The 15017-nt window shown below is 31.8% G+C and overlaps 1 protein-coding gene across 3 annotated transcripts in view; it reads left to right on the forward strand.

Moving 5' to 3' along the window:
* LOC132708289 (transcriptional repressor p66-beta) overlaps positions 1-14691 on the forward strand; it is a 62119-nt gene extending 47428 nt beyond the window's left edge. For all 3 annotated transcript variants that reach the window (XM_060680521.1, XM_060680523.1, XM_060680522.1), the window contains 5 exons: positions 3353-3563; positions 6907-7043; positions 10228-10480; positions 12828-13004; positions 14375-14691. In XM_060680521.1, the coding sequence (XP_060536504.1) occupies positions 3353-3563; positions 6907-7043; positions 10228-10480; positions 12828-13004; positions 14375-14421 (825 nt within the window). In that variant the 3' untranslated portion in view covers positions 14422-14691. The remainder of the gene's footprint in view (positions 1-3352; positions 3564-6906; positions 7044-10227; positions 10481-12827; positions 13005-14374) is intronic.
* The last annotated feature ends 326 nt before the right edge of the window (positions 14692-15017 follow it).

A 15017-nucleotide genomic window follows, 5' to 3' on the forward strand; every position in this document is an offset into this window, starting at 1 on the left:
ATTTTGAGTGATTTATTCTACAATTGTTTCTGACAGGTTCATTTTTGTGATGGAGCAGTTTTTCATTCCAATGTCGTCAAATAAATTCTCAACGCATACATCTCGGGGGTGAGTTTCTTCTCTACAAAAGTCGATTCCTTCGATGACGGGACATGTTTCCGCGGTGAATTGTCTATTGCTCTTCGCTTATGCCATATAAGGGCATAAAAATTGATTGATTTTGGATTTGTTTTCTCTTTTTTCTAACCTAATCGCGTGCAATGAACTATCCCTTCAAGTTACCTTATACAGAGGTATCTGAGGTGCAAAAGAAATGGCACTTACGTCTCCTTTCCGGCTCAATTTTCCTCGTCCCATGCGGGTTATAACTTTGCATAGACCGTCGCTCTGCTTCCCTTGCTGCTGGTTCTGTGTGCTGAAGGATTTGAAAATCGACGTAGCGAATGTCCAAAAGTTTCAAACTTTCCACAATTGGCGATTTCACAGAAACTCCGAGAAGATAGTAGTTAATTTTCCTCCACTACTGCACTTAGAAAATCCTACCGACTGCGAAACTTAAATGGAGAGCGTTTTTAAAAACATTTATTACACAGAAAGAGAAATAAAGTTTTATTAGGGCTAGCCGATGACAAGGCTGGAATAATTAAGAGTGTCTTTTACATATATAGCTTTTAATGCTGCCAGCGAGGTGTTCTTCGCTTAGCTTTGAGCTTCGTCTGCTGTTCGGGGCATATAACTCGTTAGACGTGTTTTGAGTGCTCGGAAATTTTCTGCTGTCAAAAAAAATGGAACAAAGAAAAATGGAATACAGTGCAGCAAAATGTTTGAAATGTTGATAGCGATAGTGAATCTACTTTGACTAAAAAAAATAAGAGGTACAAGCTATTCCACAAGATATGCCGATGATGGACCTCCCACGTCACGTCAATAACTAATGAAAGCGTTGAAGAAGTGAAACAAATGGAATTGAAAAATCGACGAATCACTATTAGAGGAGTGCCATGCAATTTTTTCCGAGGTATTGAGCATGAAACGTGTAGTAGCAAAATTTACTCCGAAACTACTTAATTTTGAACAAAAGGACCGTCCAAGGAGCACGAAGCATCAAGGACGACTTCAATGGTGATCCTGATATGCTCAAAAAATCATTACTGGTAACGAATTGTAGGTATATGGTTATGACATCGAAATCAAAGCCCAGTCGTCACAATGGAAGAACCCAGAATCGCCAAGACCGAAAAAAGCACGTCAAGTTCGATCAAATGCCAAGCTTTTGCTTACTGTTTGCTGTTTCTTGTTGCTTTAATTGTCGAGGCATAGTACATCAAGAGTTCTTACCACAAGGTCGTACGGTCAATAAAGAGTATTATTACCTTGGAGTTATGCGCGGTTTGCGAGAAGCAATTCGAATAAAATGTCCGGAATTGTGGGAAAACAATTCATGGATTTTGCATGACGATAATGCTGCTCATCATTCATCGTTGGTTGTATCTAACAAAATGTCTCAGTCACTATATTCATCGGATATGCCTCCTGCGACTTTTTTCTGTTCTCAAAACTCGAGAAACCCATGAAAGGAAGGAGGAAGAAGTGCTTCCAGGATTGGAAAAAAAACATTAGCACAAGGAGGCGGGGGGTGGGGGGTTAGTTTGAAGGGGACAACATTAATTTTAATAAATAAATAAATACTTTTTGATAAAACTTAAATCACCTTACTTTTTGAACCTCGTATTTGGCTACACTAATTTCTTTTTTCAAATGGAACACCATTTTCTTAAATCCATTTCACACATAATTTATTTAGCGTGCCCCATACCCATATCTATCTCATATCGACGCTAAATTAATCATAGATTTCCAGTGTTCAGTTTGGTTAATTTATTAGTTAATTAATAATTAATGGAGACAGTGCATCAATTTTTAAAATTTTGAAAGTTGATTTCGATCTGACATTTGATTCTGTCAGTTTTTTTAAAATCAGCATTAATAAATGAAGATAAATCAAAAATTTAAACATTATTTTTGTTAGTACAAGATCAAAAATCGAATTGGAAAGTATAAATTAAATAATAAACTCTTAAACAATAGTTCATATGTTTTTGGAAAATCTTTTTCTCTTGGCCGAAAAACTTTGTTTAGTGGTTTTTTTTATATATTCGGTCTTGATATTTCTTTTATATCTTTTTGGAACCTCTCACCTTGCTTTTCACTCACGGCATTGAGTGATCCAGATGGGAGTGTAAAAAGTGTAGTTTCATATTCAATTTGCATCCCATTTCCCTATATTTCTCTAACATTTTTTTACAATGTCTTTGTAATTTGGATATTTGTTGTTGCTCAGAAAATCTTTTATAACATCAGTAAATGATCATGGTATTCACAAAGTCTTGTGTCTACAAAAATTCCTTTCCAAAAATTTCTCCATCTTCATTTAAAGCTATAACGTACTTCTTCGTCGGTATTAATTTAATATACAATGGTGGTAAGAGATTTTTTTCGTGGATCAATAAGATGATCGAGGAGTTAAATTAAATTTTTGGAGAGTTGTTTTTCACCCGGTGTTGCTGACCGTTTCTACTGTCCCACTCACACAAAAAAACAGGGGTATTTCATATATCCTGACTGCTGACCTAGCACTACAAATCCTCGAACTACGGTCCTTGTAAGCGGTAGTTCCGGATGTTCTTAGCATTCTTTCATTTGCACAGAATGACCAACAGGTGTCGGAGCAAGAACGTTTCAATCAATAAAAAATCTCCAGTGTTTAGAATTGTATATGGAATATGAGATTTTAACGAATTGTGAAAATAATTTTTTATTTTGAGGTTTCGTAAATCTAAGTCTCTCACTAAGTCATTAAATTCTGATAGTGAAATTAATTGTATTTGCTGCGAAACACTCCAATTGGTGGTATCTTCTTTTAAATTCTCTGCATTCCCAGGTATTGAGACATTTTGCAGACAAATTTTTAGTATTATATCCACGCACCAATAGCAGTCACCATGGTAATTTGTTGGCTCTCTCCATATCAAACTCATCAATTTTTACTTTAAAATTAGCGTAGTATTGTTTTTCAAACAGGGGTGTAATTTTGCATCTAAGTTTTTTTACCACAAAAGAACCACACACATAGCAAAACATACCTGGGATATTTTTACAAAGTCTTGGCATTTTAAAAAGAAATTTAACTGTACAATGATCACCAACCTCACGAAACAATATTTTTCTTTCGAGGATTCCCCGCAAATTTTCCGTTAAAACGTTATACTTATTCATCTGCAGTTAACTAATTCGAACGATTTATCGTGATATTCAGGAACCTGAGTTATTATACGTATCGATTTCTAATTAGATCCCGCCACCTAAACCGCCGCCCCCGGAGATGCACTTCATCCCGAACCCGAGCAACACAGAGTTCATTTACCTGGTCGGTTTGGAACACGTGGTCGACTTCCTGACGAAGGAGACGAAGATGCCCTTGCCGCCTGCACCATTCTTGTGCAGCCAGTGCAACTCCGATTTCACGCCGGTGTGGAAATGGGAGAGCAAGGGTAAATCGAAAGGTAAAATGGGTGACTTCGATATATAATCAGGGTGATTTAAATCGAACCGATGGGTTTGCAGTTTATATGAAATCTAAAATTGCAGCAGTCAGGAGACTGCTGGTGGAATAGAAATCTAACTATAAAGTTTGCATTTGAAAAAGAGAACATTTTGCTTACTGCAATATACACGAAATAACGAGTATTTAATTTAAATTTAAATCAATACTTATCAATTACAAAAAATTACCGGACCCACATTATTGTTGGAGATTTGAATATAAACTTATTCGGCAGTTCTAGGTCAATTTAAATTTGACTCTCACATAAACAAAGTCACTCATCCAAGAACTGGTACTTGTTTGAATCTTTATTTTTCGTACAAAGTGATGCCAATGATTTAAACAGTTATTTTATTATTATTTTAATTGTTATAAATTAATTATTATAATGTAATAATATTATTATATAATATAATATTATTATAGTTCTAGTTCTAGCTCAATTTAAATTTAATTCTCACATTAATAAAGTCACTCGTCCATGAACTGGTACTTGTTTGGACTTTTTTTTTATTAAAAAGTGATGCCAATTACTTAAACAGTTTTTTTATTATTATTATTATTATTATTATTTATATTAATTATTGTAATATATTATATAATATAATATAATGTTATAATTATATAATATAATAATAATTATGAAGGAATGTAAAAACATTTTAGTTCAATTTAAATTTAATTCTCACATTAATAGTCAAGAACGTCCAAGAACTGGTACTTATTTGAATCTTTTTTTTTTTCATAAGAATCGATGGCAATGATTTAAACAGCTATTTTATTATTATGTGTGTGGGTATTATAGATATCAAAATAGCCTTAATTCAAAAAATCTACTGGTTGGGACAGTATCGCAGGCGAAACTTAAAAGAAATATCGCTGATATAACAAATAAGAGCTTCCACCAGTATTGTTTTCCAAAGATATAAAAAAAGGTCAACGGTAGATTATTATCCAATTCATTTCAAAAATTATTAGAAAATGGTAAATATAAAAGTCGTGAAGATTGCTAGGATGCACGATTTAAAATTATTCTAAAGTATACAGAGTGAATCAAGAATGCGTGACGAATACAATATACTTTTTTTTTAATGAAATACCCTATTTTTAAATGTCGTTTTGAATTCGTTTTGAAACTCTTCAACTTGCAAAAAAAATACAATAGCGGTATTATTTTTGAAGGTAGAAGATGATTGATAGTGGCGTTATTGGAAAATGACTTAAAATATATATGGAATTTGAATTAGTTGCTACAGGGTGTTCAAAATATACGAATATATTTGGATCATTTTAAAGTGAAAAAAATCCTCATTTTCGTAAATGGCACTCCATGTATATTATTATTTTTCTTTGCCCTTTCTGTATAAGACTATTGCTGTAATATTAGTTGGCCATAACAAAATTAGTAGCCAAATTAAAAAATGAACAGGAGAAAGAACTTTGTTGGAGGCGTGGATAAAGCAACAGCAATTTTGATGCAAACAACGTCCAAATTTTTAAATTCCCAGAAAAATAACATTAAATACCAATTACTACAGATTAATTATTATAATGACGCAGTAAATGTTGAAAAATATGCCTGGCTACTTGGATACACATGTTTAGTCTTTTTCGTACATTTTCTTGTACGTTATTTAGCATAGTTGTAAGGCGACCTTTAACATATCGCCACAACAAAGAAATCTACTGATGTTAAGTCACATGATCAGGGGTCCACGCAAAAATTTCACCTCTACTGATCCACTTTTGTGGGTAATGATTATAGGGTATTATGATATGCGGAGGAGTTCGATCTTACTGAAACCACAATGTTATCAACTTCTTGAAGAAGTTGAGGTAAACCATTCTGCAAAAAATTTAACTATCTAGGTCTGTTACGTGGTTCGCGAAAAAAATATGGTCCAATAACTTTAAAGTGTAAGTTAACTGTTGAATAATAATTCAGTCCAATTCTTTTTTCATCATTTTTTCCTATTCAATACTGCCACTAGTATCAAGCCACTTCATTAAACACTGAAGAGATTGTCTATTTGGTATAAGTTTATTAGTTTAATTCGCCGGGTAAAGTCTTAATGCCAAAAAAGTATTTTTTCCCACTTCATTTATTTATACTTAGTTGAAATAAATTTTATGAATTTATTCACACAGGTAAAAATTTGACAATGTCATTTTGTCATGGCCAACTAATGTTACAGCAATAGTCTTAGACAGAATGAATGGTTAATATCAAAAAAGTTAAAATAAATCGCAAAGTATTAAAAATAGGTATATAACATACCTAATAAAAGTTGTAGGTTTTTTCAGAAATAATAATAATATATAGGCCTCACTTTTTAAGAAAATTGACATTTTTCAATTTAAAATGATTCAAATATATTCTTGTATTTTGCGCACCCTGTAGCATCTAATTCAAATTCCGTTGCATATATCTTTTATGCCATCTTCGAATAATGCTAACATCAAATATGAGCACCATCGTAATTTTTTTAGAAAAATTAAAATATTGGAAGAACTACTAGCTTTTGGTATGTATTATTATTATTATTAATATAGTTGAAAATTTTTAAAAGGAATTAAAAACAAAATTTGTGTGGGTGTTCCATTTCAAAAAAAAAAAAGTTTGTTTTATTCGTCACGCTTTTTTCAGCCATCTTGTATACTTTAAAATAATTTTTAGACTTTTTGAACTTTTTAAACCAACGATATAACTTTATCATTGACTCACTCTTTGACTTATAAATATTGCGACATTCTTCCAGCAAAGCAAAAAACAATGGATAATTGCGACTGATCCACGTTTTTAAACGATCCTATTGGCTTGAAGTTCTTAAAATAGATACGTCGTAATTTATATCTGGATCAAAACCTTCGTCGTCTCTTGACTTTCATTGTATCTGTTTTTTTTTTTTTTTTAATTCCTATTGATGCCACTCACTTAACACGTTGACTGCTACGGAAATTTGATAATTTGATTGAACCATATTTACTTATTAAAAACTCTAATCCTAGTCCATGCGTACCGTGAAAAATGTTTTTTTTAAGGGCTTACTTGGATTTCATTTTAATCGTTTTTTTAATAAATTTTCTGTTCAAAAGCCAGCATTGATTTTTTGTTTGTTCTTTTGTAGCTGGAGACAAAAATGGCAATTAAATACCGGCCGAGTTATCTCGTAGTATATCCTAACGTTTATCTTTCGTTCCCCGGGCTGTATATTGTACTATTGTAGTATTGATTTTTTGAAAATAAACATTATTATTATTGCTATTATTATTATTCTTAATATTATCATTATTGTTATTAGGTCTTAGGGTAATTTGCGAGCAGTGTGTCACTAATAACGTGAAGAAGGCGCTCAAGGCAGAACACACCAATAGACTGAAAACCGCGTTCGTGAAGGCCCTGCAACAGGAGCAGGAAATCGAACAGAGACTTGCGCAGGTAGGTTTCGATAATAGTCATTAAATGAAAGGCTTCGGAGTTCGGCAACTTGGAGGAAAGATTCAATTCATTCCGAGTTATAGCTTGTCAAAATTCATTTTTTTAAATTCTATTTTGCATGCAGTGAGCTTAATTCTCATCGGAATGAGCCGGTATTTAGTAAAAGTTATCGTTACAAAATAAAAGTGTTTCAGAAATCTGTCACTAGAGGGCCCTTTACCTAGAATTTTTGTTTATTTTCCCTGCATTTTATTTATTTAGACTGATATTGCAAAATAGAACAGATTACCTTAAGGAGAATCACAAATCTTTAAAAATTGTTACTCTTGTTTTAAGTTGATAAGTGCTATCGTTTAGCCACAAATCGACTTTTTTATTCTCGGCCCGAATACCCCTAACTTGCAGGTGATACGGAAAAGCAAGTGGAAATGTGGGTCAGCATTATTGACCTACAGGCGACGTGCACTAAATTTTTCAAAACAGTACGTTACAAATTAAAAAAGTGAAAAAATGGCATAAATTAATGCAATAGCATGTTCAGTTTATATTTATATTAATAATTTGCAAAAAGCTTTTGATTGCGTAAATCCAACTATATTACTACGCAAGTTAAAATATTATAATTTTACTGATACAAGCATCAACTTAATTGTACCATTTCTAAACAATCGTAAGCAATACGTACTGTATGACGGAACTAAGTCTTAGGTAAAAGTCAACACCACTGGTGTTCCACAAGGCTCCACGCTTGGCCCAGTGCTATTCTTAATATGCATAAACGACATAAGACTGACTGATATTGGTCAAGGGACTATCTTACTGTTACTATTTTGCAATTTTCTATCTTTAAATAATAAGTTAAACAATGGAATGTCTGATATATATAATTGGTGCAACTGCAATTTACTCAGTCTTAACCCGCAAAAAAACACAGCAAATAATTTTTACTTATAGAAACCATGATTACGAAAATCCGGTCTCAGCAAAATACCTAGGGTTTCGTTTTGATCCACATCTAACGTGGAAAGATCATGTAGACAAATTATGTAATGGGATTACGGGCGATGTATTTTTAATTAGATCACTGAAGGATCTTGTGCCTTGCTCTTTGTTAATGTTGGTTAACCACTCTCTTTTTTGCTCTCTAAGTGTTCTTACGGTTTACTTATATGGGGCCATTCTGCTCGTACATATCGTGTATTTCCTTTACAGAGTAGATTGTCGGAAATAGGATATGCCGATGACGCAAGACCATATTTTATTGGCCTCCATATTCTGACGTTGCCAAGTCATTATATTTTATTGTGTCTTATTTACGTGAAGAATGCAGAAAATTAAGGGATTTAAGTTTGAATGCGTTAATAGCGAACTTAAAAAAAAATCTACTTGAAAGGGCTTTCTACAATATATAAGAATGTCTCGCGTTTGATTTTGGAAATATGAATTTTGGATAGATAAGGTAGTGTTTGTGGTTGGGATTGGCATAAGTGTTATTTAAATTTTGTAAACTTCGTTTTTGTTGTGTTTTATACTTTTGATTAGTTGTATTTGCTTATTTATTAGATTTTATAATATGTGATGCATAGAGTGTGATATATTTTGATATCTTATACTTTATAGTTGATGTGTGAAAACAATTGTTTTATTGAAATAAATTTGAATTTGAATCAATTTAAGTAACATAAATACATTTAACATTTTCTAAAATAAAAAGTTATTAATAATAATCGGGAATTAAACATTATTTACAATTCATTTTCAAAATGCATACATTTAAAAAAAAGCTATCGAATACGAAAAAATACGTCTAACCTATTTCTAATGATTTCGGAACCGTTTATTATTTTTTGTTGTAGATGATTGATATGTTATAGAGTAAAGTGCCCCCAAGTCCATCGGATTAAGGTCTGGTGAGCGAGGCGGCCAATCTAGAGGTCCACCCCGACCTATTTAAATACCTTCGTACAACCAATGTAAAATGGGGTGGAGCGCCATCTTGCATTAACCACATGTTTTGTCTCCACTGCAAGGGTACTTCTTCCAGCAAAGCCCGAGAATAAAAAAACTAATTTCTGGCCAAACGATAACACTTATCGACTTAAAATAAGGGTAACGATTTTTGAGGATTTGTGATTCTGCTTAAGGCAATCTATTTCTATTTTGCAATATCGGTCTAAATAAATGAAATACAGGGAAAATAAAAATAATGTTGTAGGTAAAGAGCCCTCTAGCGACAGATTTCTGGAACACTTTTATTTTGTAACGTTGACTTTTACTAAATCACGACTGTGTGTGAAATTAATACCACTGCGTTAAAAATAAAATAACACGGAAAATATTACGATTTCGAATTTTTATTTTTAAATTAAAACTCGGTATTTACACCCCATAGTATCGATATTTCGGGTGAAAACTTTGTTAGTACCGCACGGTCACTTTTTTCGAGGTTATGATAGAGCTATGATTTGCAAGTAAATAAGTTTTTCTAGTTATTTGCATTTTAATACACCCAACTCAGCAAAATCGATTGTCTCGCGAACCGTTCCCTTGATTTTGCTTCGCTCTTTTTGATGTTACGAACTTTTATTCAGAATTTGATTTGGGTGTGGATGAATCACACTGTATCTCAATTAACGCATATTTTCATAATGTAAATGTTCGTGATGCCTCGGCGTATTAACCACTCGCGATTTACCGCGTTTTAAAATAATGTTTAAAAGATTTATTAGTTAGATTCATGAATATCAACGCTAATCATGAAATCAAGAACTAAACTTTAACACATACAGGGTGGCGAGAGACATTTTTATAAGGCATATTTATCTCAATATTATTTTCCCGGAAAAATCGAAAATCAGCAATTTCATTTGCAGTTTCTCCTGGCCTTAATTAAAGCAAAATTAAAAACAAATAGAACTTTGTCATTGCAACTTTTTCTCTAAAAACTAAAACTAAAATTCTTGCATGTAACCAATTCTACCAAAGAACAATCCGTGGAAATCTGTAAGTAACCAAACTATCTTAACCGCGACTCATGTCTTGAAAAATTGAGTTGCGGGAGGAAAAAACCTGACCTGCGTTTTGGTATTTTTCCGATTTTTTTTCGGGTATTTTTGCGTACTTTTGCGGTGTCCCTTATATATCTCATAGAACTAGAGATAATCGATGATCCCCTCTATTGCAGAACGGCACCATCTTCAGTACATCGGGGAGCCCCGCCCAATCGCCCGTCTCGTCGGAGCTGGCTCCGAAATCGGTTACCCCCACTCCTGCGCCGAGGCACGCGGTCACCCCGCCCGCCCCACCGCCGCCCCAGCCGACTCCGCCTCCGCCGCCGCCACCGAGGGCCTCTCACGCCCCGCCCTCAGTGCAGGACAAGTACTCTTCTGCTCAAAGTGCGGCTGCGGTGCAAGCCTTGCAGCAGCAATTGTTGAGAAGTATGCGCAAACTGGCCCCCAATGCATTTTTTTTGTAGTATTCGTCCATTCTAAAGAAAACGTTAAAATTTAAAACGGATACGCTAGGTGTTACACTTAACGTCGTCAACAAATTGACGCAGCAGAAGAAGTTTCTTTGAAAAAAAAAGGGGTACGCTAGTGTTGTGTGAATCGTTTATTTTACGTGAACCGAATCCATCAGTTCATTCGTTTATTTCAATGCTTTTTGTTGCCGACTACCAGCTGTAAACTGTAAGGGCAGTCGGGTAGTTCCATTTTAACTGTCGCTTTTTTACTTAAAATTTCTAAAGATCTTAAAACTATAATTTTTAATTTTTTTGTGTGCACATTCTTCATATATTTTACCGTACAAATATAAGCCTAAAATTTCGTTATGTCCATATGTTCTGTTTTCTGTCTTACCTATTATAATATTTAGCTGTGTTCTGTTTTTATTGTGACTTCTGTACTGTATTTTGGTGTTGGTAGATTTTCATGTACAGGGTGGTCGTAATGCAGTAGCGTACTTAGATTTTTTCTGCAGTTCTCCATTTTCCCACACATGAATATACGTTTCTTATTTTTTATGGCAATCATAGTTGGCTATGATTTAAAAATATATAAAAAAAATAATAATAATATATATATATATATATATATATATATATATATATATATATATATATATATATATATATATATATATATATATATATATATATATATATATATATATATATATATATATATATATATATATATATATATATATATATATATATATATATATATATATATATATATATATATATATATATATATATATATATATATATATATATATATATATATATATATATATATATATATATATATATATATATATATATATATATATATATATATATATATATATATATATATATATATATATATATATATATATATATATATATATATATATATATATATATATATATATATATATATATATATATATATATATATATATATATATATATATATAAATATATATATATATATATATATATATATATATATATATATATATATATATATATATATATATATATATATATATATATATATATATATACATATATATATATATATATATATATATATATATATATATATATATATATATATATATATATATATATACATATATATATATATATATATATATATATATATATATATATATATATATATATATATATATATATATATATATAATAAAAAAAAAAGTTAGTATTTTAGGTGAAAAATATGAAATCTAAGAAAATGTTTTTCAAGTTAAATAACTCATATGTGATATTAGCGATATTCGAAGATAACGTAAAGGATATATGCAACTGAATTTAAATTATATACTACAGGGTGTTCAAAGTAAACGAATATATTTAGTTCATTTTAAATTGCAAAATCTCGATTTCCTTAAATGGCCCACCATATATATTATTAATTTTTCTGAAAGATCTTATTAAAAACCTACAACTTTAATATGTCATGTAACTATTTTTTATATTTTGCGATTTATGTGCTTTGAAGAGACGAGCTACATTTTGGGGGGAAAAAGTTGTTTTATTTGCTAATTCTATAAATAAGCATTTACAAAAATGTCACAGAGCAAACAAAAAGATTCCAAATGAAACAAAGATTTAAAGACTTGCGAGTCTAAGCCATCTTAAGTTTTTGTTAGTCTAGCTGGATTTTTTGCATTTTCTAGTTTACCTTTTCCTTGTTTTCCATCATTGAATATTATTCGTTTTTATTTTTTTAAATATATATTTTTCCTACTTGCTTTGTAAGTACGTATAACTAATCAAACCTAACCTAATATCTATTAAAATAAAGGATTTTATGGAAATGGGTGCTGCGCAGTATTGGGTTATATTAGCAATACACTAATTTATTTAAAATAATTACCTATGTTTATAGAGACATTTCTTTCAATATTCAATTTCGCACACAAGCAAATCTACCGATCGATATCGCAACTCAATACTATACAATAATTATCCTAACTCATTCGGATCGTTATGAACAACCGGAATTTGGTTGTTCAGTAATATGAAGTGGTCGAATCAAATTGACCCAATCCATAGCGATTGATACAACACTAGGGTACACTAATTTTTCAAAGAAACATCCACAGGCTACTGTAATATTATTCCTTCTGCGTTGGTTATTGTTGACGTTTCGCCAATCATCCTGTTGGCTTCTTCAGGGCTTAACCGGACCTGCTTGAGATTTGTAAATAGTACTAGGGTAGTATAGGTGTCTGTCTTATGTTGAAGTATATTTGGCTCGTTTGTTGCAGGCTTATCGTCCGGCGCACCTCCAGCACATTTAATGCAATTTTCCCCATTGTTCTACCCTTATCAGTTGGCGATGGCGCAGGCGCAGGCGGCCGCAAACAGCGGCAAGGGCGGCTCGACATCTAACCTTGCCGAACAGATGCAACGCGCTGCTGATCTACAACGACAGTATCTGTTAGGTAAGATTTTGTAGATACTTTGACAAAAAAAAGAATTACTTCGTTTTTTTTTTCGTACTTTTGTGTTAGTGGCTAAACAAATAATTATTATAATACATACATAATAGTAATAGAATAGAATAGAATAGAATATCGTTTATTGAGTCATACAACAAATTTAAAAAGAAAACATTCGGCAATATATAGGTACAAAATGAAAGTTGAATTAGAATATTTTCTTATTCATATTTGTGATGTTATATTCTTTGTACTTATTTTTAAATATGTTGTAAATGTGAGAATTCGAAATTTTTCAAAAATCGGCCTAGCATGTTCACGAATTGAAACATGGGCAATTAGTCTTACTGCTGCTTTCTGCAGCCAAGTTATCTTTATTATGGCACCCCTGTCGGTATGTCGCTAGATTATAGATGTATTATCTGCAAAAAGGACATACTGTCCATTTGGCACAGCAGTGGGAGAGTCATTTATGTACACAATGAACAGAACTGGTGCCAAAATGGAGCCTTGGGAGACACCATGGTTAATTGACAAAAGTAATGAGTTTTTCCCGTTGCAGTGCACATACTGCCTTCTATCAGTCAGATATGACCTCAACAAGGAGAACTCATTGTTACTAACTCTGTGAAACTCAAGTTTCGCCCTGCTCAGGTGACACATAATTATATTGGTTTTAAGTCCTTGATCGATTAACTCTATTACATTCTCGAATAATAATAACAATAGTAATAATAATAAAACGCAGAAACCTGAGTAAGTGCTACCTAGATTACAAAAAGGCGTTTGACTGGATACCACACAATTGTCTAGTAAAGACTTGGGCTTAATGAATATGATTTTTATACCCAGAGAACATTAGTTCAAAGGCAAATTCAATATCCTTTGTATTATTACTAATATAAAACAGCGTTTCATTGATCATTATTTTATGGTAGCTCACCATCAGATTATGATATCTCATTACAATAATATCGCTGTAAATATGGCTAAAATAACTTTGTGAAATGTCAATGCTTACAATATTAAAAAAAAAAATCATTTTATATTCTAAAAGAAAAATCCTAACAAAAACAGACGTAATTCAAAATGCTTCAGGATTGCTGACTAACTAGACACACTACTGCTCTACATATCGGTACAGGACAGAGATAGGACCCCCTTCCTGAAAACTGATGTTCTATTCTCGCGAATTCGTTGCTCCATCTAGCGTTTTATCATTGAACTAAAATTTATTAGCATTTTTTGAGATGTCCCAGTTTTTTTGGGTATGCCACATGATTTAATAGCTGTATGTTATAAACGCGAAAAGTTATATATTAATATATGTTTATTTTTAATGTTTTTTTATGTATTTATTAAATTTATTTCAGATATGATTCCTCCGGCGCCGGGCCAACGTCACAATTGGAAAACATGATCCGGCACGAGTAGATAGTAAGGATTCGTTCGCTCTCACTAATTAATTGTGGCAGTTTTAATTATTGTAAAATAAAACAATGTAGCGATTTAGTCGTAAAAAAAACAATACCTAAAAGGGCGCGTGTTTTTTTTTTGTGATCCGTCGCGGACTATTTACAATGATCCTGCAAGGACGTCTTTGTAAAACTGTTTAAATAATTTTTAATTGTATATATCGCAGTATTTACCTGGCGATAGTTTTATTCGCAAGTAAAATAAATGGTTGTAGACAGAACATAGTTGATTTTTTTTACCATGCCATTGTCATTTTAATCGATTATCATTTGGGAACGATGCTTTTAATTGCTAAATGTAGGATAAGTTGTCAAAATTTTTGTAAGCAAAATCAAAAAGATAAGAGTACAGGATAGGCACTTTATTAGGGGCCCGTACCTTTTCTCAGGAACTACTGATTTTAGAAGAAAAAAAATATTCAAAAGTTTTATGGTTTAAATTAAAATTTAAAATAGTATACAGGGTGTCCTATAAGTGCTGGACCGACATTAGTTTTAAAATGTTAATATTTTAATATTTTTAGGATCTTTGCCAAAAATA

Source organism: Cylas formicarius, unplaced genomic scaffold, assembly GCF_029955315.1.
Source record: "Cylas formicarius isolate icCylForm1 unplaced genomic scaffold, icCylForm1.1 PGA_scaffold_10__41_contigs__length_53128322, whole genome shotgun sequence".
Taxonomy (NCBI): domain Eukaryota; kingdom Metazoa; phylum Arthropoda; class Insecta; order Coleoptera; family Brentidae; genus Cylas; species Cylas formicarius.